At 27.3% G+C, this 25,153-nt stretch overlaps 1 protein-coding gene across 2 annotated transcripts in view; it reads left to right on the top strand.

The window, feature by feature from the left end:
• The window catches only part of LOC136080699 (uncharacterized), a 55,318-nt gene extending 31,077 nt beyond the window's left edge, over nt 1-24,241 (top strand). For both annotated transcript variants that reach the window (XM_065797687.1, XM_065797688.1), the window contains 5 exons: nt 1,503-1,725; nt 4,525-4,600; nt 20,158-20,207; nt 23,758-23,994; nt 24,098-24,241. In XM_065797687.1, coding sequence (XP_065653759.1) covers nt 1,503-1,725; nt 4,525-4,600; nt 20,158-20,207; nt 23,758-23,994; nt 24,098-24,171 — 660 coding nt within the window. In that variant the 3' untranslated portion in view covers nt 24,172-24,241. The remainder of the gene's footprint in view (nt 1-1,502; nt 1,726-4,524; nt 4,601-20,157; nt 20,208-23,757; nt 23,995-24,097) is intronic.
• The last annotated feature ends 912 nt before the right edge of the window (nt 24,242-25,153 follow it).

The following is a 25,153-nucleotide window of genomic DNA, read 5'->3' as shown; positions in this document are numbered from 1 at the left end:
GTGTTGTATCCTTTCCAGTTAAATCGATTTCATGAAGTAGTTTCATGCAGTTTTCAACAAACACAACAATGGAAACTGCAATGTTTTAGATACAATTCAGAAAGATGTTGTATTTGTTCCTGAATCGTGGGAACTAATAAAAGAAATTTATGAACACAGAAAACTTAATCCCTACAATTGCTTTATATGGGTTGGTATTGATTCAAGGTTTACTGTAGGTCATAATAAACATATTTTAACCAAGAAGAGCTACAATCAGAGAAAAGAAACATGAAAAATACAGGGGTCAATACAGTTCTTATTTTGGGTCTTGTATGTGGAGTATAAGAAGTAATTATAATTTGGAGAGGCTTATTAGTTACTTAAGCTGAATAAGCTAAAACACACTGCAGCAGCTGACCTGAGGCTTATTAATTGTTTTATTATTTTTTATAAACATAATTTTTTAAACTTGTTCTTTTTAGTGACAGAAGGATGTTTTGGAATGATGCTTTCCCTTGAATTCAGCAGAGAATATTTGCATAAATTATTACTTTATATTTGTCTCTATATTGTTTCAATCAAGAGATATTCCAAATATTTAGATAAATGACATAAAGGCGAATTCAGCATTTTTTGCTGTTTGAGAAAGCAAATTTCCAGACATAAGACAAACTCCAAACGTTTATATGTTTATGTCAAATAAAGATGTTTTGCAAAGTATTGGGATGATTTGAGCCTGGGAGCAAAAAATTCTAAATAATTTCTCCCTCTGCCCTAAATGTGAGAGCAACGAGTTTACAAATTATTTTTTTAAGTATACTTAACTAAAATCATTTTCAATAAAAAAATTTTAACTTTCATGCAATGATTTCTTAGCGTTCAAAAATGACGACCATTTAAAGTTTCAACTCCTCTCAATTTAAGAGGGTTACAAATTTAGTATTGCCATAAATCTTGAACGCTATAAGATTTTTCATAAAATTTGAAAATTTCAAATTAATATGATTTTAGTTAAGATTAGTATTAAAAAAAATTATCAACTTGTTGCTCTCACCTAAAGAGCAGGAGGAAAACTTTAAATGGCTTTTTTGTTCCTAGGCTCCAATCATTCCGATATTTTTACAAAACGTCCTTAATTGACACAAGTATAAACATATAAATGTTTCGAGTTTACTCTATGTTTAAAAGTTAGTATCTAAAACTCCAAAAAGCGCTGGATCTGCAACTGAGTTAATATTTCTTTTGCAAAGTGATTAAAAAAGCGTATAAATCCCAAAAAGGAACGCTTTTTATTTTGTTTTCAATGGAATGCATCTCATACAAACCCAAAGTGTTGTTATTTTTTTAAAAACATCTTGAGTACCTTTTAGGTCAACTTAAAACCTCTATATCAAAGCAGTGTAGGCTAATGCGTCTTTCAGTGTTTATTCTTTGTAATTTTGGAATGATTGTTTAAAGTTATGGGAAAATATATAATATTGTAAATTTTTAATTTTGAAGCAAAAACTTTTATCTTTTAGTTTAATGAAAGTCTTAATAAATTGGAAATATTCAACTACAGTTTAATTGCATTCTTTAATGATTCAACATGTCCAATATCTGGATTGTTTACATTAGAAGTTCCTTTAAAGATATCTTTCCAAGTAGATTCTCAAAATTGCATAACTCTAACAAAAACATTTCAAAAGGATGTAGAATGTTTCAATATTCCAAAATTATCAATATTTCCAAACATTTTAAAAGGTAAATTACTAAGCACTTTTATAAAAAATAAGTTATTAATTATGTTAAAGTTTTTTTTAATCTTTTTATGTTTTATTTTCTTAAAAGATTTTTTCTTTATACTTTTACTCAATTACAAGGCATAAGATCAAACTTTTTAAATTATATTTTTAATTAAGCTCGTTGCTGTTTTAAAAAGAGTATGTTATTTTTTTTAACAATTTTTTCTTTTTTTTTTTTTGCAACTTTTTTGAAAAAATAAATGCATATTTATACAAATAATATAAAAGTACTTCTTGTATAAAAATAAATTTATAATTATGCAATTCAAAAATATTATATGTAACACTTTTAAATAATTTAAATTAAGTTTGTTCATTTATTAAACAATTATTAGAAATAGTTTGTTGCTAAATGTAAAAGTGTTTTGCATAACTTTAATAAAATGTTTTAAAAGATTAGATTTAAAGTAATTTATCTCAAACGTAATTAAAAACGTAAGATAAGTAATTTGCACTTTGAGTTTGAGTTTTTTGAGTTTTATTTTAGTGCTTATATATTTTCTTTTTTGAAAGAATTTGTTTTTTTTTTTCTTTAGTTTTCATTTAGTTATCTTTTAAATACTTCCTAATTACATTTAGCTAAAGGTTTCTTTTTTCAGCTCATTTCTGAAATTTTTTTATCATCAAAATATCTCTGTTTAAGTTAAAAATAGATGGTTAAAATAACGTAATTATTATTATTATTTTTTTTTTTTTTTTTTTTTTATAAGGTTTGTTTTAATTAACTGTAAATTAAAAAAAAATTGAAAATGCATGCGAAGTTTACTGCCTAAAAATTCAATTAAAAGAAGCAAAATGAAACTTAGATCTAATGTGTGCTAAATTTTTGAGCAGTATTGTATCTTTCCAGTTAAATCAATTTTAAGAAGTAGTTTCATGCAGTTTTCAACAAACACAACAATGAAAACTGCAAGGTTTTAGATACAATTCAGAAAGATGTTTTATTTGTCAGTTGTTGTCAAGTTGTCAAAAATAAAAATCATTTGCGTGGTCAGCAATAGCGTTTATCACACGCTGTTCCTGTCCAAGCCTAATTGAATTTTTTTTTTAATTTATTTTACCATCATCACAATACTTTGGCTGCCTCTGTTGCATTAAGTTCATTGTTCTGCTTTTTTTTTTCTCTTGGTATAGTTTTTTGAAGTTTGCTTGTTCTGATTCTGTTTGATTCTCTCTTGCGTATATAATCTTGTAAACTGGCACTGTCTAATAGCATGCTTTTAATAGGAAGCTTAATTGATTGGTTAAGTCTTTTAAAGTTACGTGAATTATGCTTGATTTTCAGATATGGCGACATGTCACTATCAGATAATAAACTAACATATTTAGGACAAAAACAATTTACCTTGACAATAATATTCTTATTGATTCCAATTCCTTAAAAAGTTACTTTCTTATTTGCTATATTATCTGGCTCCTCTTGAATAACAATCCCAGTTACTAATACATTAGAGTTACAAATTTGGCACTCCTTTTTCTTAGCAGGTGTTTGGTTGAGTAAAAGTTTCTTCTGTGTCTGTTGGCAGTTGATTTGTTGTTGAAGATAGATGTAAAACCTACTTTCTCATCTAACTAAAAAAGACATATAATTCAGATCTGCCAAAAGATGGAAGAACCCTTAAAACCCTCTAAAGTTTTTCAGTAGAATTTTGGAAGTTCAATACAAAAAATGATTGTAGTAGATATACTGAGTTATGTATTACTGTTAATTTTGATGGGCTATCCCATTTTAAATCTTTTAATCTTCAACTATATAACTATATATTATATAATGATATTGCTACAGTTTCACCACATTCAGATTGTAGCTCACTAATCAATTTAGTTTGCAAATTAAATCTTTCTTTTAAATAATGCACTATCACTGTCAAATTTATTACGTAGTTGAGATTCACCACTTTTGTGTTTTCGGGACCAAAACCAACAAACTCATACTCATCAGATAATGCCAGTGCTGATTGTTTATTTACTTTATTATTTGCCATATTTCAATACTTATGATGAGAGAAAAACTACCATCCTAATGTACTTACGTTATTACCTCCTGATTGTGAACTTTTATTTATTCATTTTTTTTTCTGCTATGATCAACTTTTTAAAAATCCAACTTTTAAATAGACTTTTTTCAAGTTGATTTTGCAGTATGTATAAATGTTTACTTAAATAATAAAAGTATTGTAATAGCAATTCTAAAATTTCATTCATTTAAAACTTCATTCATTTATTCTAAAATATGTATGCATAGTTAAAATATGTATGCATAGTTAAAATATGTATGCATAGTTAAAATATGTATGCATAGTTTTTAAGAAGTTTGATAAGTTAATTCATTTATTATCAGTTTTTCAAATTTTTTATATGATTTTTAGAATTATTCCTGGTTTTTCATGAGTAAAACAGGTTTTCTTAGATGTAAGTTTTCATGAGTAAAACAGGTTTTCTTTGATGTAAGTGTTATGTAAGTTTTCATGATTAAAACAGATTTTCTTTGATGTAAGTTTTCATGAGTAAAACAGGTTTTCTTTGATGTAAATTTTTAAAATTTTGAAAGATTTGATTAGATAAGTAGGAAAATTAGATTAAAATTTAAACTTACAAAATCTTAATAAAACAGGTTTTTTAAGATCACTTTAAATCCTGTTTTAACCTTACCTGTTTTTACCTTAAGTTAAGCTTAAACATTAGAAAATTTTGTTTTTTAACTTAATATGTGTACGAGGTTATTCTACTTGAATTTTGTTATTTATTTCAATTAAAGATAGCTATGGTTGTGGAATTTATTGGGATGCAGGTAAACAGCACATATATGTATGCATGAACCAATATATGCAAAGGTATACTATACATAGTTTTTTAATGTTGTTAAAACTATGAAAATGAATGCAACACATTTACCAAGGCAGTTTTAATGTCACTGATAAATATTCTGTGGGTTTTCTGTCAGACAGTTTATTTAATTATTTTTTTCTGTAACAAAAAAAACAACTAAACTGTAGATGTTTGACATACATAAAAACATAATGTTCTTCATAAGTAAAAAAAAATTAATTTTAATGAAAAAATTGTATTTTTTATAATAAAATTATTTTCGATTTTAAATATTAAATGCCTAATATATTTAACTATATCACTGAAAAAATTGAAAGCCACCCTCTCAGACATACAACTGAATTTAAAGTTATGTTTTCTGTTTTACATGGTTTTTATTTTTATTTCAATGTTTTACTTAATGATTTTATATTTTTTAGATATAATTTTTCAATCATTTTATTTGTAACTTTAGGTCTTCCTGAGGCAGGCTTGCTTTCAATAGTTTTACACTCACTAAATCTTTATATAATGTAACTTATTCCTGAAACATTGTAAAGTTCAGAAATCTTCCTGTAAGTCATTTTTTTTCCCCACACTTCGTTAGCCTTTCCATGTTTTTAAAATATCACTTCTCTTGATATTAAATTATAAAAAAAATGTATAACTCAATATCAAGATATTAAATGAGAAATTTTTATAATTTAATATCTTGATATTAAATTATAAAACTTTACAAAATTTTTGTAAATTTTGGCAATCAGCTATACTTTAATTCTTTTAAAATATCTCAAATGAAGTCAATTATTAAATTTCACAAATGTTTTGGCCTTTAATTTTGCTTTGTATATACAGACCTCGCCGAGAGTAAATGATTGCTAGAGCGGAGTAAAGCTCTCCTAAAACGAACATGGCAAGAGAAAAAAAAATGTTTGTAACATTAATGTCACAAGAATATATACATAACAAAGAATATAAGCGTCATTTATATCGCTTGTGTTTTCACACTAGCTATCCATTTATTTATTAACAACATTACTTACTTGATAGAAAAGTTGACAAAGGGCTATAAAATTATTTACTGCTTATAAAAAACGTTTTAAATTTTTTTATTGTAATAGTATGCAAGCATTTTAAGAATTACAACATTTAAAAATTCCTCAATAAAAGTGAATAAGAAGTTAAAGTAAAAAAATTTATTATCCAATAATTTTTTATCATTTGAATAAATTTATATTTTATCAATATAATTTAGAGTGTAATAATTATATATATATATTTTTTTTTTTTTTTTTTTTTTTTTTGCAAAAACTGTTTCTTTTAAAAAGCATTGCAGTTTATTATGCAGTTAATTTTTTTTTAATAAAAAAAATTGGCAGTGATTTTCATTTTAGTTATAATGATAGTTATACTTTTGAGAGAAAATATTATATATTAGTGAGAGCCTTCAATTGCTTCTGTAAACTTTTTTAGTGGAATATGGGCAAGAGCAATAGCTAAAGCTCTTACTTCCCGTCGAGGTCTATATATATATATATATATATATATATATATATATATATATATATATATATATATATATATATATATATATATATATATATATATATATATATATATATATATATATATATATATATATATATATATATATATATATATGTATATATATATATATATATATATATATATGTATATATATATATATATATATATATATATATATATATATATATATATATATATATATATATATATATATATATATATATATATGATTGAGATACTTTAAAAGAATTGAAGTATAGCTAATTGCCAAAATTTTATTATATGCATATGTATATATACATTAAACTCCCGGTTATTGGAACTGGCACTTATTCGAATTTCCCGCTTTTTCAAAGAAATTTTAATTCCCTGCAAATTTTCCTTAACAAACCCATGCAAATACCCATCAGTTATTCGAACACGCAGTTATTCGAAAGAATTTTTTACTCCCCTCGACGAAAACCCTGTCAGTTACTCGAAAATTTTCTTTGTTTGAAGATACCATTCTATTGCATTTCAAAATGTAACGTTATTAAACATTATCAAAATTTTATAAACGAAATAATGTTATTAAAATATAATTGAAAAATCGAAGACATTGCAAAGTAGTGCGGTAGAAGTTTCAACATGGCATCTAAACAAAAGAAAACAGTTCTGACAATCAAAGAAAAATATCTTGCTCTTAAAGATTTAGAAAAAGGACTAACTAAAAAAATGTTGCAAAAAAGTTCAGTGTTCCTTAAAACACTTTAACTTACTGGATTAGGCTTTAAAAAAATATAATTAGCAAGTATGAGTCAGTTAAATTTGGAGCAAAGAGATAAAATTTAAGTTTGGGAAGCATGGTTCCGTTGATAAAGCTGTATATAAATGGTTTATGAGTGCATGTGAACGAAATATACCGATTGGTGGGCTCATCATTAGAGAAAAAGCTTTAAGTTTTGCAAAAGAGCTCAACATTGCGGGTTTTAAGGCTTCAGAAGGGTGGCTTGATTGGTGGAAAAATAGACGTAATGTTGTTTTTCGAACTATTTCTGGCAAGGAAAGGTCATATACAGAGGAAAAGTTGAGAGCAAACCCATTTGCCTACTATCCTCTCGAGGTATGAATTGAGAGATGTTTACAACTCTGACGACTTTAGTTTATTTTATCAACAGCCACTGACAAAAACCTTTCATCTAAAAGGTGAACAATGTGCAGGAGGAAAATTAAGCAAAGTTCATTTAACAGGCTTAGCAGCAGGAAATGGGGTTGGTTAAAAGCTGCCTATGTTTATAATTGGAAAAGCAGAAAAACCACGATGTTTCAAAGGTGTCAAAAGTCTACCTTGTCAGTACAAGTCCCAATCAATTCCGTGATGTACTCTAAAATTTTTACTGATTATGTAAGGAGACTTGACGCAAAGTTAAATGCTGAGTGTAGAAAAGTTGTATTAATCATAGATAACTGCCAAGCTCATCCTAATGTTGAAAATCTCAAAGCAATTGAATTAGTATTTTTACCAACACAACCTCCAAAACGCAACCAATGGACCAGGGAGTCATAAGGGCATTGAAGACTTTTTATCGCACGAATGTTGTGAGGTGTCAGATAAAATATATCAATGCTGGTAAAACGACCCCAAATATCAACATTCTTGAAGCTATGAGCATGTTGGTCAAGTCATGGGATGCTGTATCGACTAACACTGTAATAAATTGTTTTAGAAAGGCAGGCATCTCAACGAAAATTCCGGTTGCTAGTATAAATGGTGAAAACGATCCTTTTCAATTGCTTGAAGAAAATGTCAAAGAGCTTAAATCACGTGGCATATTGAAGATTATGTAAACATAGATTTTGATATTTGTACAAGCAAAGCAATCGCTATAACAGATCGAGAAATTCTGGATTCCATTTTAATCAACGGTTGTGCTGAGGTAGATGAGGAGATAGACGAAGAGTCGAACCATTCGCCTTCCGTAAAGCCAAAATTATCAGAGGCTGCACGTGCAATAGAGTTAATTGAATGTTGGTCTCTTTTTGAAAATAACGGCGTTAAAATCCGACAATTGCTAAACCTAGTATCAAAGATGTTTGATAAACATTCTTTAGAGGCAAAAAAGCAATCGAAAATGGACAATTTTTTTTTTACTTCACATTGTTTTTTTTAGAAGGTAAAGACTTAAACGGCATCTTATTCCAAATTTTTTCTTCTTTTTTACTTTCTACTACTGTTAAAATTTAATAGTAACTTAAAATTGGTCACTTTAAAAAAGACTTTTAGTTATTTGAAGAAGGGATCGATTCTTAGAAATCTTCCAACGCTGATGCAGCTTTACCCTACTGATCTGGCGATCAGCAAAGAAAAGTATAAAGATCTCCAGGTTCTCAAGCACTTTTATCAACCTGAAAACCATGCATTCTTTGACAACCTTTCAACCTCAGCTACAGACATCATTGAAGGTTCTGAAGGAAGTAGCTTGGACACTGATGATTAAAAACAATTAACTTTTTATTTTTTAACTAATCTTGATCACTATTACTAAAACGCATCTTATTTCTAGTTAATAAAGTTTAAGTTTCCCTTAATTTATTGTATTAGCTATTCTTCTAGACAAACAATAGATACACTCTACACTGCACTAGCTAAAATTGTACTTTACAATTTTACAAACATTTTTTGAAAAAAAAAAGAAAATAAAACGGAAAAACGATCAAGCGTCAAAAAGGTGGGCCATCAGTAAAACAATAACAACACCATCAATACTAAGTAATGATGGTGTTGTTATTGTTTTACAGTAAAACTTTTTTTTTTATTAAAGACCTTGCTCAAGTAAATAATAAAAAAGAGAAAATTAAAAAAGCTTAACAAATAAGTGAGCTATGATGTTTTGAAGTTTAAAGTCTAATTTACTCAAAACAATAAAAATGAGCTTGATCGTTTTTCCAGTGTGGTCTTCATATATATATATATATATATATATATATATATATATATATATATATATATATATATATATATATATATATATATATATATATATATATATATATATATATATATTATATACATATATATATATATATACATATATATATATATATATATATATATATATATATATATATATATATATATATATATATATATATATATATATATATATATATATATATATATATATATATATATATATATATATATATATATATATGGAGCATTAAGTTCAAGTTTTTTTTGTCGACGACTTCTGCTAACAAAATTTGTTCCATATAATGTCATAATTTTGGATGTTATTTTGTTTATAATTTATTGAAAGGCATTAAAATATGAGTTTGTATTCAAATTATATGCATTACAAGGTATGCTGTTAGAGATAAAAAAGAAATAAGCAAGCACAATTATCTTTTATTTTGTGTCTTCCCTCTTCCCTGCATACAAAGAAATGGCCCTGCAAAATCAATATAGATTCAAGAAAACGTGAAAAGTGGTTCCTTAAAACGAATTGCTAGTAGAGGGGCAAGAGAACTTATTTATATAAGGCAGTTTAATTGTTTGTGTTAAACTCTTCAGAGGATTACACAAAATTTATTAATACGACATTCTTTTTTATTTAAACTTGTACTTTTTGCATGACTTCAATGTAAGTATGGGACCATTTTTCTTCTACAGAATTCAAAAAATTTGGTCTATGCTACCGTAAATTGTAGTTTTTAAGTTTTCAGGTGTTCCTCTTGTTTGTAAACCTGCTATAATGACTTTTACTTAGTAGTTAGTATTTACTTTCATTATTTTAGCTTAGTTTTTGATTCAACTAATCCAATGCGATTGACAGCAAAAGCTTTTAATTTTCGATTTTGCCTTTTCAAGTTATCTAATCCACAACAAAACGTTTAGACTATTACAACATACAGTTATGTCTTTTTGCTCAAGCTTTAAGGTTACAATAATCTTTTCTGCAAATCGATAGATTGCAATGGAATTACTTCAGGTTTTGACAATTCCACGGGTCACTTCTCCTGTATTATACAATTACTGTTGATAAGCAACAGTACAGTATGCTTTATAAGATGCATTTATAAAAAATGTACATTTTTTATAAATGCACCTTAAATTGTTTGCACGCTTCTGGGAAATTGTTTGCACGCTTCTGGGAAATTGTTTGCACGCTTCTGGGAATGTCTATTATTGGAAGATCTTTTAGTTCTTGAGACCATTGATCAGCATTATTAACCATCTTACCGGAATTTTAACATCCTAATCAAGTTAATCAATTTATAACTCTTACATAATAATTTTGATGTGAATGGTGTAGAGCGATAAAAAAAATTCTATGTAGTAAATACTGTTACTATTTTTTAAGCCAAAAATGTTATGTATATAAAACAAATTTTTTGTAAACATTCGAAATAAAACATTGAAAAGTTTAGCTTTTCAAACAATAATTCTCCAAAATCTAAATTTATTTATTTAACATGATAATTTTTTGTTATTACCTAAAAAACTTTGATTGAGTTTGAAAGCCATTTTTGTATATACATTCTAGCTGAGTGCCATAGTAATGTGAGTTTCATGTATTCCTTTGTTTTCATTTACTATTGAATTGAACTTCTTTGTTTTTAAATACCGTCAAAATCATTGTATTATCTATATGTTGCTTCAAGAACAGCTTTTAAAGTCAAATAAATTTTTTTTTTTTTTTTTGCTTGTTTTTATGTCATTAATAAAAAGCAATTTCTCAATTACTAGTTAATTAAACTGAAACTTGCTTATTATTACTTATATTATGTTTAAAAATTGGGGTCACTCCTTTAATCAGATTTCTGTATGAGTGACACCATCCTAAATAAATCATTAACTTATTATTATAAATAATTTCAACTATTATTATAATATAAGATATTATAATTATTTTTTCACTGTAATTATTGTAAACATACTTGTTATTACTAATACTATAATTTGTATTAATTTTTTTTTTTGTCGTATATTATAATATATTATTATTATTGTTACTATTATTATTATTAATATTATTATTATTATTATTGTTATTATTATTATTATTAGTAGTAGTAGTAGTAGTATTGTTATTATTGTTATTATTATTATTGTTATTATTGTTATTATTGTTATTATTATTGTTATTATTATTATTATTATTATTATTATCAAAAAAGTTGTAAAAATTATTTAGGTAAAATAAATAGTTTGTTGTTTTTGTTGTTGTTGTAAACACAACAAACTCTAATCTAATCTAGGTTTTGATTAGATTAGAGTTTGATGTGTTTACAACAACAACAACTTCTATCTGAAGTTTAATCTTAAAATTAAAATATATCATCATTAAATAATTTAATATTGTATGTTGCAATCCATCATATGTGATTCTTACTTTTGTTGTTGGTTTATCAGAATGATGAATCCTAAAATGTGATAAGTAATAACACATAGACTCTTCAAAACTAACACATAGATTCTTCTCATCAATTTTTTATAAGTATCCCTTTTTTTGGTACTGCATAATAATATAGTTATATTCAGCAAAAAGACTTTTATTACATGCTTTTCAGTGTTTTTATTAGTGTATTTATTCTCTTTTATCAGATGGCTTTCAGTGTTTTTAAGTCAGTTTTTGTAAGTCTTTTAAGTAAGTTTTTATAAGTCAGTGTTTTAACAGTTTTTATATAGTTATCATCCAATTGTGTATTTCCTTTCCATTGTAATTCAAATTCATCTTACATTTTCCATTTTAATTGGGCTTGTTACTAATAAGCTTTGTTTTGTTTGTTACTAATAATGTCAACTGAGCTTGTTATTTTTAGCACTTGCATATCTTCAATTTCTCATAACTTATTTATTATAATGTTTGCATATTACAAGTCCTTTTTATTCAGTGCCAATGTGGTAAAATGGGTTTCAAAAGATTTGCCAAAAGATATATGTCAAATCAATTAGTATTTCATCATTACCAACAGAATTGTCTTTTCTTCTTTGACTACTCAACCATAGATTACAACCTTTTGAATTTCCTTTATCTGTTTAGGTTTTTGATTCATATTTTGTCACTTTAAATTAGATTTTTCAGTTACATTACTTAATATTCATCTATTCACATGTTCCTGAAGTTACAGAATATGAGGTAGAGAGCACCCCCTGAAGTTTTTACAGGATATGAGGTAGAGAGCAACCCCAGAAGTTACAGGATATGAGGTAGAGAGCAAGTCCTATAGTTTCTTTTTTTTTTTTTCTTTTTGTTACTCAACCATTGCCTCGATAACTTCTTGTTGTATCTTTTTAGTTGGTTACTCAATTCATGTAACTAATTTTTATATGAGTTTCTTGTCTCCAAGAAGCAAACTAGTTTTGGATATTTTCTTTATGCGAACAATTAAAAACTTTAAAATCTTAAAAAAATCAACTTAAAAACTTAAAAATGGTTCTTTTTCTGAAACTTTTAATACTTTTTCCATGCTGATACAGTTAATTGATCTTCCATTTCATAATTTGATATCAGATTTTTCTTTTTCTTTTTTTTTTCAACACCTTTGCTTCCAACAAGGCTGCAAGCAATCACTATTAGAGTTGGAGGTTACTGGAAGAGCAAAGTTGAAGTTTATAGAGCAAGATAACAATTGACAGGCAACTAAAAAGGTTGCAAATTATATGAATCTGGAAAGCAAGAAAAAGGAAGCGAATTCCATAGAACTGATTTTCAAGGAAAAAAAAAGGAACAGTCACAGTAAAAGAATGAGACTTAATTGAATGACGAATAACACAAGAATGAATTTTAGTAGATGACACAAAAGACGCTAGCTCTTTAGAGCAGTGCCCATTATACCATTTGTAGAAAAGAAAAAAAGAAGAACATTATGACGATGCGATAATAGTTGGAGGTTAACTGCAAGAGCAGATCTAACTATGTTTATAATGCATTTTTGCACCTTATCTAAAAGAGAAAGAGCATTATTGAAAGATCCACCCAGATATGGCAACAGTATTCCATACAAGAACAGATTTAATGTTTATAGAGATAGAGAATAGAATCCAAAGTAAGAAAGTGTCAAGCACGATAAAGAGATGCAACCTTAGCAGATGCTAATTTTGTAATGGATTTGATATATGGTTTCCAAGAAAAATCGGAAGTAAAAGTTAATCCAGAAGGTGAAGGGTAGATGACTCATTGAGTACATTAATAAATGTCATGCATTATGAATGTACTCATTGAGTATATTCATAAATAAAAAAAGATCTAAATTATTGCAATAACAATTGGCTGAAAAAATTGTCTTTTATCCGAATTAAAGTTCACCAGCCACTGTGAGCCCCATAATGTAGTAGAAGTGAGATCCATTTCAAGCTCAAATCCCCCCTTCAAGCAATCAGAGAATATCAGCTTCTTATCAAGACAAAAATAAATCACAATATCATCAGCCAACAATGCCACCTTAGATTTGAGAATATCCAGAAGATTGTTTATGTAAATTAAAAAGAGTATAGGGCCAAGAATAGAACCTTGAGGAACCCCTGAAGTTACAGGATATGAGGTAGAGAGCTGTCCATCAAGGATAACTTTTACAATTGGAAAGGAAGGATTCAATAATCTTTAAGATGTTACCTGATACACTGTAGGAAGAAAGCTTATGGAAAAGACCAGCATGCCAAACATTATCAAAAGCTTTAGAAATGTTGAGAGCGATACCCTTAACCTCTCCACCTCTATCTAATGCACAATAAAACCTATAAGTTTTATTATTGTTACCAAATCAGCTGTAGAACGAGAAGACCAAAATCCATATTATTGATAAGAAGTTGTTAGATTCAAGATGAGAGATTAAGTTTTTTTTTGTTGTTTTTTTTTAATTCTGATTCACTCCCTACAAGGCTGCAAGCAACCACTATTAAGTTGGGAGTTACTAAAAAAAATATTAGAGTTATAGAGCAAGGAAATGGTTGACAGAAGACTTAAAAAGGTGAAGGTTGTATGAGTCAAGAAAACAGGAAGATGGTAGAGAGTTCCAAAGGGTTGAAGTGCAGGGTAAAAAGCTAGAAGAATAAAAGTTTTTAAAGCATGCTGTGACAGATCGGTAAAGAAATTAGACTTTAATGAATGACGAGTCAAGTGAGAATGAATTTTAGTTGATGGAACTAGAGATGAAAGCTCCTTTGAGCAGCAGCCATGATAGTATTTGTAGAAAGAAAAAGAGATGCAACTTTACAACGATGGGAAAGAGGCTCAAGCTTAGCAGATAGACCGGGTCCAACTACGTTTACAATGCATTTTTGAACCTTGTCTAAAAGAGAAAGAAGAACCAGCCTAAATATGACAACAGTATTCCATACAGGGACAAATATGAGATTGCAAAGGTAGAGAATGGAATCAGGAGAGAGAAAATGACGAGCACGATAAAGAGAAGCAACCTTAGCAGATGCTAATTTACTAATCGATTGCAAATATGGTTTCCATGAAAATTCAGTAGTAAATGATAATCCAGGAAGATGTAAAGAAGAGGACTCAGTAAGAGGGTTGCTATTCATCAAGGGTTTAGGAGGGTTGCTGTTCATCAATATGTTGACAGTACTGCGATAGTTGTTTGCAGTAAATAACTGAGTTTTGTTGCAGTTAAAATGTACAAGTCACTTGTGCCTCAATCAGTTTCAGAAGTGAGATTAGATTCAAGATTGGCTGCCTGCTCTAAGTGATCAAAAAGACTAGACTTTTTGTCAAGACAGGATTATAAAGTTAAGTCATTGGCAAAAAGATCTACTTTAGATGTAAGGTTGTTGAGAAGATCATTATTGTAGATAAGAAACAAAATAGGACCAATAATAGAACCTTGACGTACCCCAGAAGTTACTGGAAATAACGAAGAGTGTTGACTTAAATAAAGCACTTGGAAAGAAACGATTTGAGGATGACTTAAATTAAGCGGTTAGAAATAAGAAAATGACTTAAATGAAGTGGTTAGGAAGAAACAATTTGATAATCTCAAAAACTTTTTCAGATACACCTTATGAAACAAGCTTATGGAGAAGACCAACATGCCAAAATTTGTCAAAAGTCTTAGATACGTCAAGAGCAATAGTCCTAGCCTCTCCACCTCCATCTAATGTATGATAAAATCTTTCAGTCACAGCAGTTAGTAAGTCAGCTGTAGAGCAAGAGGATCGAAAACTGTATTGATTGTCTGACAGCAAGTTATTTGACTCAGGATGGGACATGAGAAACTTATTTATCAAAGACTCAAAGACCTTGCTAATAACAGAAAAAATACTGATTGGACAATAATTGGAAGGGTCAGAATGTTCATTAGAGTTTTTGAAAATTGGAACAACAGATGCCATTTTCCAGCAGGCAAGAAAATAAGACTCAGTCAAGTATTTATTAAATAGTTTAGAGAAAATTGAAGAGAGTTCTGGAGAACAATTTTGTAAGACTGTGACAGGAATGTTGTCTGGACCACAAGCCGTAGAGAGTTTAATTGAGATAACTTTAGCAATGGAAGCTGGAGTGATTTGGATGTCTAACAATGGGTTAACCTGATTAATTGGACATAATTTAGATGTTTTAATAAAAAATGATGAGTTTTTTAACTACAAGCATTGACAATAGGGTGTGTCATACTATGGTCAAAATTTAAAAATTCATACTTATCAGTGGCATTTTTAAGAAAAGGGTGAGGTTTAACATATTAAATTCAGAACTATCAAAAAATTTGAATTTAAATGAGTATAAGCTACCAGGGAACTGCCTTGAAAATTGCCAAAAATTGTAAATTTTTGATATTTTCATATTTTTAGGGTTAATTTCAATATTTTAGTGTTATATTTGCTTTACAACAACCTTATCAAAATTATAGCAGGATAAACAAAATTCGTTTAATAGTTATACTGTTTCAGAAATTTTGGTTTACAAAATACTTAAAAATTAGTATTTTTGCAAAGTTTTTTATGTATTTAACTTATACATTCTATTTGATGAATGGCTACACACAAAAATTTATTCAAAAGTATTTTGCTTTAATATTTGTTATGCAAATTATATATATATATATATATATATATATATATATATATATATATATATATATATATATATATATATATATACATATATACATATATATATATATACATATATATATATATATATATACATATATATATATATATATATATATATATATATATATATATATATATTTATATTTATATATATATATATTTATATATATATATATATATATATATATATATATATATATATATATATATATATATATATATATATATATATATATATATTTATATATTTATAATATATATTTATGTCTTTCTAATTTTAAAAATTACTAGATAAAAAAATATATAAAAATTTAAATGGCTACTGAAACAAGATTGAAAAATGGTTCTTGTTAACGTCAATATTTGGGATCTGGAAAAAAGTTGCCAACAGCTGAACTGCCAACAATGAGAGATGTCCTAAGATATGGTATTTTTCTAAGAGAAACAAGTAAACTAAACAGAAGAAACTGTAGCGATTCTGAGTTGATCCAGGATATTTATAATAAACTTTCAAAAAAATGGCAAAGGGCCAGTGTTTTATTTGTGCCTCCCGTAACTTGTTTAAAGCATAATTTGGTAACAAGACTTATAGACGCATGGAACAAAACTAGTCTAATTTCTCAAAACAAAGCAACTAAATTTATAAAACAAAAGTTTAATTTCATTATTGACAAACTGTTTGATTTGGTGGAGTGTAGCTGTAAAATAGTTCTTTGTTCTGAGCAATGTTGTTCTCCTGCCTGTAAATTTGGTGCCCACATTACCTGTATCTGTCCTAGGGAGAGAAAAATACCAATTATTGAACTGGTTTGTATAAAAGGTATGAGTGAATATACGACAATTATTATAAAAGTGTTAGTAAACCTGAAAATCAAATTTAATGTTTTACTGATCTCTTTGATTATTTTAAAAAGAAAATTTTATTTTAATTTGTCTAGTTGTAAGCAAAATGTTGCTACCTTTTTTTTCGCCCAATGAGAAAAGATTGGATCTTTTAGTTCATATCAACTTGGACCTGCTGATTTGATGGAGTACAAAAGGTTCAAAAAAGTACAAAGTTGCAAACGAAGAAGAGAAGAAGAAAAACAAACGAGAGAAAAAAAACACACAACGCAAGAAGAAAATAATACTCAAAATGAACAAGATAACGAACATGATAATTATAAAGAGTTTGAATCTGAGGAAAATGAGATTTTTTCTATTCAAAAGTCTTGTACAAAATATTTAAAAAAATCTAGAAAATATGAAGATATCTCTAATATTGCATTAGCCAGTATTCGATATGGTGTTGGTTTAAGAGCAACTGCAGTCATAGCAACTGCAGTATGGGTAGATGGAGGACTTGTATCCCAAAGTGACACTAGATTAATAATAGATCACAGTAAAGTTCGGAGAGCTAGGGATAAAGTATTGAATGAAGTTGCTATTCAGTTTGATGATTATTGCAATAAAGAGATTATTGGCTGCATATTTTTTGATAGACGAAAAGATCTTACTAAAGTATTTTTAACTGTAGATGGATCAGACAGACAGTATCCGGCTAAAGTTAAAGAAGAACATTACACTATTTGTTCTGGTGATGGTAAGTATTTATTTCATTTCACTCCAGCTAAAGAAGCAAAAAAGAACCACGCTGAAATTATAGCAGATAAGATTATTAAGTATACTGCAATGAGGAACATTAATGTATACTTAAAAGCAATTGGTGGAGACTCTACCAATGTAAACACTGGTTGTGATGGAGGAGTAATGCACTTTATGGAGCTGAAATTAGGGCGAAAGTTAAATTGGATTGTATGTGCTCTACACACCAATGAATTACCACTCAAACGTCTAATTAAATTGTTAGATGGAGAATCTAAAAGTGGTAAAATGGAGTTGACCCATTGGAAGCTTACTTGATGAAGCAACCATTCTTGAATTTAACCCTTTTTTTAGTAAAGTTAAAACTGGTGAGCCTCTAATTAACTTAAGTAATGATGTGGTTAAAGACCTTTCTACAGATCAGTATTACAGCTATCAAATAGTTAACGCTATACGCAGTGGTCATGTTCCTCAGCAACTAGGACTTCTTGAATTTGGCCCTGTTAACATGGCCAGATGGCTAACAACAGCCAATAGAATATGTAGAATTTGGGTATCTCATCATGGTCATCAAGGCGATGCAGCCCAAAAACTTCTTTAACTAGTCGAGTTCATTGTGGGAGTGTACTTTCCTGTCTGGTTTAACATCAAAGTTAAACATAGTTGGACAGAAGGACCAAAACATGTTCTTTACCAGCTTAATATGCTTCAACACCAGTTACTCGATATTCAGAATACTGTCATTCCAACTATTAAGCAATCTGCTTGGTATGCCTTCTCTGAATCTATTCTACAAACTATCCTTTGTTCTGAAAATAAAGAGGAGAGAAGTTTCAGTGTACTCAAAATTCTAGAAATAAGAGGAGAAGGTGATGAAATTGAACAACTAGGAGATCTATCTGTTAGACCAAGAAGGACACCAGATATCAATACTAAGGCAATTTGTCTCAAGGATCTTATTGATTGGAATGAAGCTTTTGAACCACCTTTGACTTGTTGCATGACAACTAAAGACATCAAAGAGTATTTATTTAAACCAATGATTGTACCAAACTTGTGTTGCCACACTCAAGCTGTCGAAAGATGTGTAAAAAAAGTTACCCAGGCATGCGAAAATGTTTTTACAGAAGATAGAAGAGATGGTTGTATTAAAGGACTAGAGTTGTCACAGAAGTTGATGTCACGTAATCTATCTAAACAAAACCTTGTTGGCTTGACAATGTTTAAGAATTAATCTTTATTGTACTTTATTTTAATAAATGCCAGTAAATGTTGTGTGGATCTATATAAAAGTTTTATTTTTAGTTCCAAAGCAACCTAATTTTACAGTTTCAGTGGTAGGCAGTGGGAGGGGGCAAACCCCTCTATTTGTTTTTACAAAAAAAAATTTTTTTTGAAAAGAGAGATGGCGTTTTTTACGTTTTGTAAGTTGTTTTTTTTTAATACTTTTATTTTTTAAGTTTTTTTTCTACCTCCCCCCCCCCCCCGGGCTTTTGGTGAAATAGTCTCACTGACTCCTTGGTAGCTAAAACTTTTATTTTATTTTTTTTTTTTAACGGTTCTGAACTTTTAATATTATACCTTACCCTTTTTTAAACTATGCAAAGTAAAATTCAAAAAAAAAAAGTATGACACACCCTAATTGACAACTCATTGATGTTTATAACTTAAATTAATCCAATATTCATTTAAGATGTTGTTATTTAATATATTTATATTTAATATATATATATATATATATTGTATATATATATATATATATATATATATATATATATATATATATATATATATATATATATATATATATTATATATATATATATATATATATATATATATATATATATATATATATATATATATATATATATATATATATACACATATATAATATATATATATATTCATTATATATATATATATATATATATATATATATATATATATATATATATATTTAATATATATATATATATTTAATATATATATATATATTTAATATATATATATATATTTAATATATATATATATATTTAATATATATATATATATATATATATATATCAGCTCTCAGAATTAGGTTCGACATTCGGAAATGAGACCTAAAAGTGGCTGCACAGAGAAACATGTTGACAGCAAATTTTCCAGTGACATGGCTGTATTTAAATCTCTAGCTCATAAATTGACAAGTTTTACCACTACATCACAACTACATTCTTTTGGTGTATTGCTAGATTGATTTTTCCTATAGTTTTAACATGCGTTAGTTGTAGAGTACTTGCTTCATAAACAAGATGTTTCTCTGGGCAGCAGCATTGTTTATCAAGGTGATTGACTCCTTTTCAAAGAAGTTTTTACCTGATTGTCGCAACATCAATATTGTATTATAATTGTATTTATTTAGTACTAAAGCAGCATGTTATTATTCCAATAATGACGGGTTGTTGTGGTCTGGTAAGTTCTAATTTTTTTTATTTTTTTTTTTGTTAACGTAAGTTAATTACAGTATAATCTTTTAATCATTTGACTTTAACTAAATCTTAAAATATTATATTTTTACCTCACTCAATAATTTTTCTCAAACTTCAAAACTTTGTACCATATATTTTATTTTATATAATACGAAATACAATGTAAGTATAGTATTTTTTTATCTATGAAGAATTGCTATGTATTTATGTAATATTGCATTTCTCCATAATACTAACTCTAGTAATTTATATACGCTATAATAAATTTGTATGACCATTTGTAATTATATTGAAGTTGTGAATATTGTTTTTGTTTCTTTTCAGTGCTTCTATTATATCTATCAATTTAATAAACTAAATTTTAATAATTAACGTACAAATGTATATTTATTTAGACATCTTAAAAAAGAAGAAAAAGTTTGTTTAACAAATTTTTTTATGCATTTTAAATCTGGAAATACAATGAATATTAAAAATAAACTTAAAAAGTAAAATATTTATTTATTTGCTAAATTTATTGATGATAGCTTATTTATCTGCTAATGATTGTAATTAATTTATTTATTTATGGTGGTAGTTTGTAAATCAAGAAATTAAAATTTAATATTAATTAACTATAACATAATAATGAACAAATTCAGGAAATTACATTAGGCATATTGAATGTTTTGTTAGAAATTTACAATGTAACCAAGTGGGCGACAATATACAGTGACAAAAAGAATGTATTGATTTTCAATGTATATTTTTGTTGCTGTTGTTGTTAAAATCAAACTTTAATGTATATATGTTAGTGGTGTGTGTGTGTTTTTTAATTAACTCTTAAAATGTACAGCTATTTATTATGGATATAAATGTATAAACTTCAATTTTAATTATATTTACTAACTTTTTTAAACTTACAATTTTATATAAACTTTAAATTTTTTTGAAATTAGAAATATTGAATAAGTATGAAATTCTAGCAAGTTTACATAGCTTAAATTAAACATGAAGCTCAAGATGAGTTTTAATTTAAGTAATTTAACATAAGTGTTGCATTTTTTAATATAGGTTTTATAAAATAAAAACACTATTCTTCAACCATATTTTTATAAGTTAACGCAGATATACATGTGTATTTGCAATCGTATGTAACATCAAATAGGTGATCCCACTTTCAAACATAAAAAGAAATTGAAAAGATAATAAAAGTAAAGTTATTATGTTAAAGATTTACCTTTTTATATTGAAACATGGCCATTTGTACTAACAGGCGTCATAATATGGGTATGTAGACCTCAGTTTACAAAGTACTTTAAAGTTATTTTGTAATAATATTTTCTAGTTAAATCTTAATTAATTTATGAGCTTAAGTTATAGTTACTATTTAGTTTATTGACAAAAAAAATGTCTAAAAAATCTTCGTCCGTTTATTCCTAAAGAACTTCAACTGTTTTTAGCTGCTAAAAGAGCTTAATGTTTTAGGTCATTACATCTGAAGATGAAGAGAATATAAAGAAGTTGATTTTGGGGTAGTTAATGCAACTTGGTATCATTCCCTTGGCTGATTATTTAGTCAACAGATTAAAGAAAGCTCTTAAATTATCAGATTTATGTGTCAAAGATCAAAAATTATCTTACTTTCAAAAGATTTGTTGAATTGTTTATAGGTTGCATCTCTATCTGAAAACAAGATTTTCATTACCAATGATGAATCTTTTGTTACACATTTGTAGTATGAGCTTTAGTACAATCTGGAAAAAAAAGTACAGCAAAGAAACTATTGTAAGACAGCTTGATTATTTTGTGGTCCAAGATCATTATTTGGAAGAATAAAAGAAGGTTATGAACTTGTAAGTATTTCCCTTATAACAAAGCTAACTTCGAAATATGGATTCTGCAGTGGATGTTTCAACTTTTAAAAGTTTAAAAGTATTTTTGATGCCTAAAGTTAAATGCTAAAATAGTTTTTTTTAATTGACATAATCTCCATTAGGTTTATTTTGCTTGCTCAGTCTTTGGAAGTAAATAAACCAGACTGTTTAGGAACTACTTTTTCAACCCTTTGAGAGCCCTAAGAGTTAAACTAATTTATTAATTATTGGTTGCAAGCGACTTTATTTAAAAATTGGAAAGATTGGTCAAGCAACATCATTATTTCAATAAATAAACTTTTAATAATGTAAAAATATTAAATTTGTAAAGATTTGCAATGCATGAATAGGCCTATGCATAGTCATAGACATATACATAATATAACAGATCAGAATAATATGTCTCTTTGTCCTTAAAGGTTTAAGTTTCACATTAATCTCACTTTATGGAGGTCCTGATTTTGCAATTTATGAGTTTGTATTTGAACAAACTCATTTTGTTTCAGAGAGAATTAAGAGTGCTGAAGGGGTTCCTGTCGCCCTATGATGTGCCAATAGTTGTTTAATTTTTTTTCTATATATTAAAGTTTGAATGTGTTACAACAATACCATCTTGTTATATAACTTTTTACATTTACTTAAATCTGTTTAAAGTAATTGAATCACTGAAAAAAGTCAACTGTAATGTTACAAAGTTAATGGAAAAACTAAAGTTGCGTGTTGCTCTAATGTATTAAGTTTGTTTAGGCTCACAGAAAATTTACATTACAAAATTGACTAAACTTTTTTTACATTAAAAACCTATTTAAAAAGGTGTCTACTAGTCTTTTGTGACAAAACTGCAACTGCTCTAAAATCCAACAGTAACATAAAAGAAGCCAACACTTTTATTAAAAAATTGGTAAAGTTTTGGAAAAATATAAAACATAGACAAAGAACATATTTTCAATATAAAGATCCAGATAGATATTTAATATTTATTTAGGTAATTTAGGGCAGGTTGGACAGTTACATCAAATTCTTAAGATTGTTTAGTAGAGTGTTATTTTTACTTAGTAGAAAAGTTGCAACGATTGGAAAAACAAATGAGTGCCAAGCAGGCACCAGAAAATTTCCATTGACCAGAGATGATGGTGCAGTCTCATATATGTTGCGGTTTTTAACATTTTTTAAACATATTTACTAAGAGCATTTACAGTTGCCAAAACAATTTTCAAAAACCTTTATCAAAGATCTGGAGGGTTTTATAAATGAGCAATAAGTCATAGTTAAAGTAAAATTTTAAAATATTTCTCCATATTGTCAAATATTGATTCTTTATCTGCAGAAGGTGGAGATAACTGCCTAAAACATACTTTTTCAACAGTTTGCAGATAGGTACAAATGCAGGATTAGTATATATTGTGTAAAATGATGTTGAAGAAAAAAAAACTATTGCAATTATACTGCAGAAACAAACCATAGAAATATCTATGATTGTTTGATTTTTTAAAAATTTTACCATCTCATTAGGCCATGTTATTAACATATTTGTTAAATTAATAACGTATTGTTAAGTTTAAATATTGTTTTAAATACTTAAGATACTAAAACTATTTTATTTATATTATAAAATAAATTTCATCTAACGGCTAGCTGTACCTTTTTTTTCCCTTTATGTTTTAAAGTTCATTTCAGAATTAGATATTATCATTGGTTCCGTTCTCGGTCATCACTCGGTGACAAAAGAGTTTTACGCCATTCATCGTAATCGAAAAACATATATGATGTTTCATGGTATTTATAAGAAATGGTTTGCTGTAAGCAATCAAGACTATGACAATAATGCATCAAAATTTATTAATTCCGTTTGGAGAAAGAATTTGGAAAGCGAATCTGAACAAATTTACACTTTTGGGCTAAACCAATGGTTGGGTAAGGAAATACTTTCCCCTTATATTTTTAATACAGCTGTTAAAAGCTTTTAGTTTTTAAGTTGATTAATAGTTTTATTACATTTTTGATTTAATATTATTAGGAAACTCTCAAGGTTTGTTTTTTCGAAAGCTCGGAAACGACTCCTGGATACAAAGAGTAAGGTGGAAACGATAAAGAATATATGCGATGTGTTTTAAAAGCTTTATTTCTTAAATTTGCCGCCCTAAAATATTTTTTTTCCGAAGATATCTTTTTTTTTTTTTTTTAGGAGTAATCAATACTTTCAAGACGCTTTACCCTGATAAAATATTTGCTGACAGTTCGTCCACTCAGTATTATCTTGTTTTATCTAGAAATGAAATAAATAAAGTTTTCTACCTGATATAATATATTATATTATTTTACATAGAACATTTTATTTATTTATATATAATTTTTTTTCTTAATCTATTTTAAATATAAGACATAATATTTTATTCATTACATTTGTAAATAGAACAAGATAATACTGAGGGGACGATTTGTAAACAAATATGTGAAAAATAATTTATTTTTGTATAGACGTGTAAGACTTTATAAAAGATTTAAAAAAAATTTCTTCAACATATAAGAGGTAAAGGTGTAACTTTTACAATTTTTTACAATTTACATGCCTATAAAGACTCATCAAATTTTTTTATTAAATAAAAATAACCGAAAAAACTTTTTTAACAAAAACAAAAAAAAACTGTATTCTGAGAAGTAATTTGATAGTCACCATAGTCAGAGGCGATTCTACAAACAAAATGAGGAAGAGGGTAGGGTGAATCCCTTAAAAGTACCGAATGACTCTAATAAAAAATTCATAAAAAAAAATTCACCCTACTGAAACAGATCCAAACCATCTAATAAGAAGGAGCGATTTGGGGTTTTTTTATTTTAGTTAACCATCTTGTAACGGTTTAAGGGAAAAGGGTGTTTTAGCCAATCCTGCAACATGTTGCACTTCAGGAAAATCGTTTACAACTGCTCGGAGATGCAGTTAAAAACATGGCTGCCTTTAACAATGAAAAACAAAAACAAACTTGGAGATCTGGTGGCTAACAGGTTACAAGTAATTTAAATTTTTATTAACTTTGTGTACCGTATAAGACCGCAAATTTCGGGAAAAGTTATT

The sequence above is a fragment of the Hydra vulgaris genome, chromosome 05 (assembly GCF_038396675.1).
Source record: "Hydra vulgaris chromosome 05, alternate assembly HydraT2T_AEP".
Lineage (NCBI taxonomy): Eukaryota > Metazoa > Cnidaria > Hydrozoa > Anthoathecata > Hydridae > Hydra > Hydra vulgaris.
Note: the sequence above shows the minus strand (reverse complement) of the source record. Positions and strands in the feature narration are given on the sequence as shown.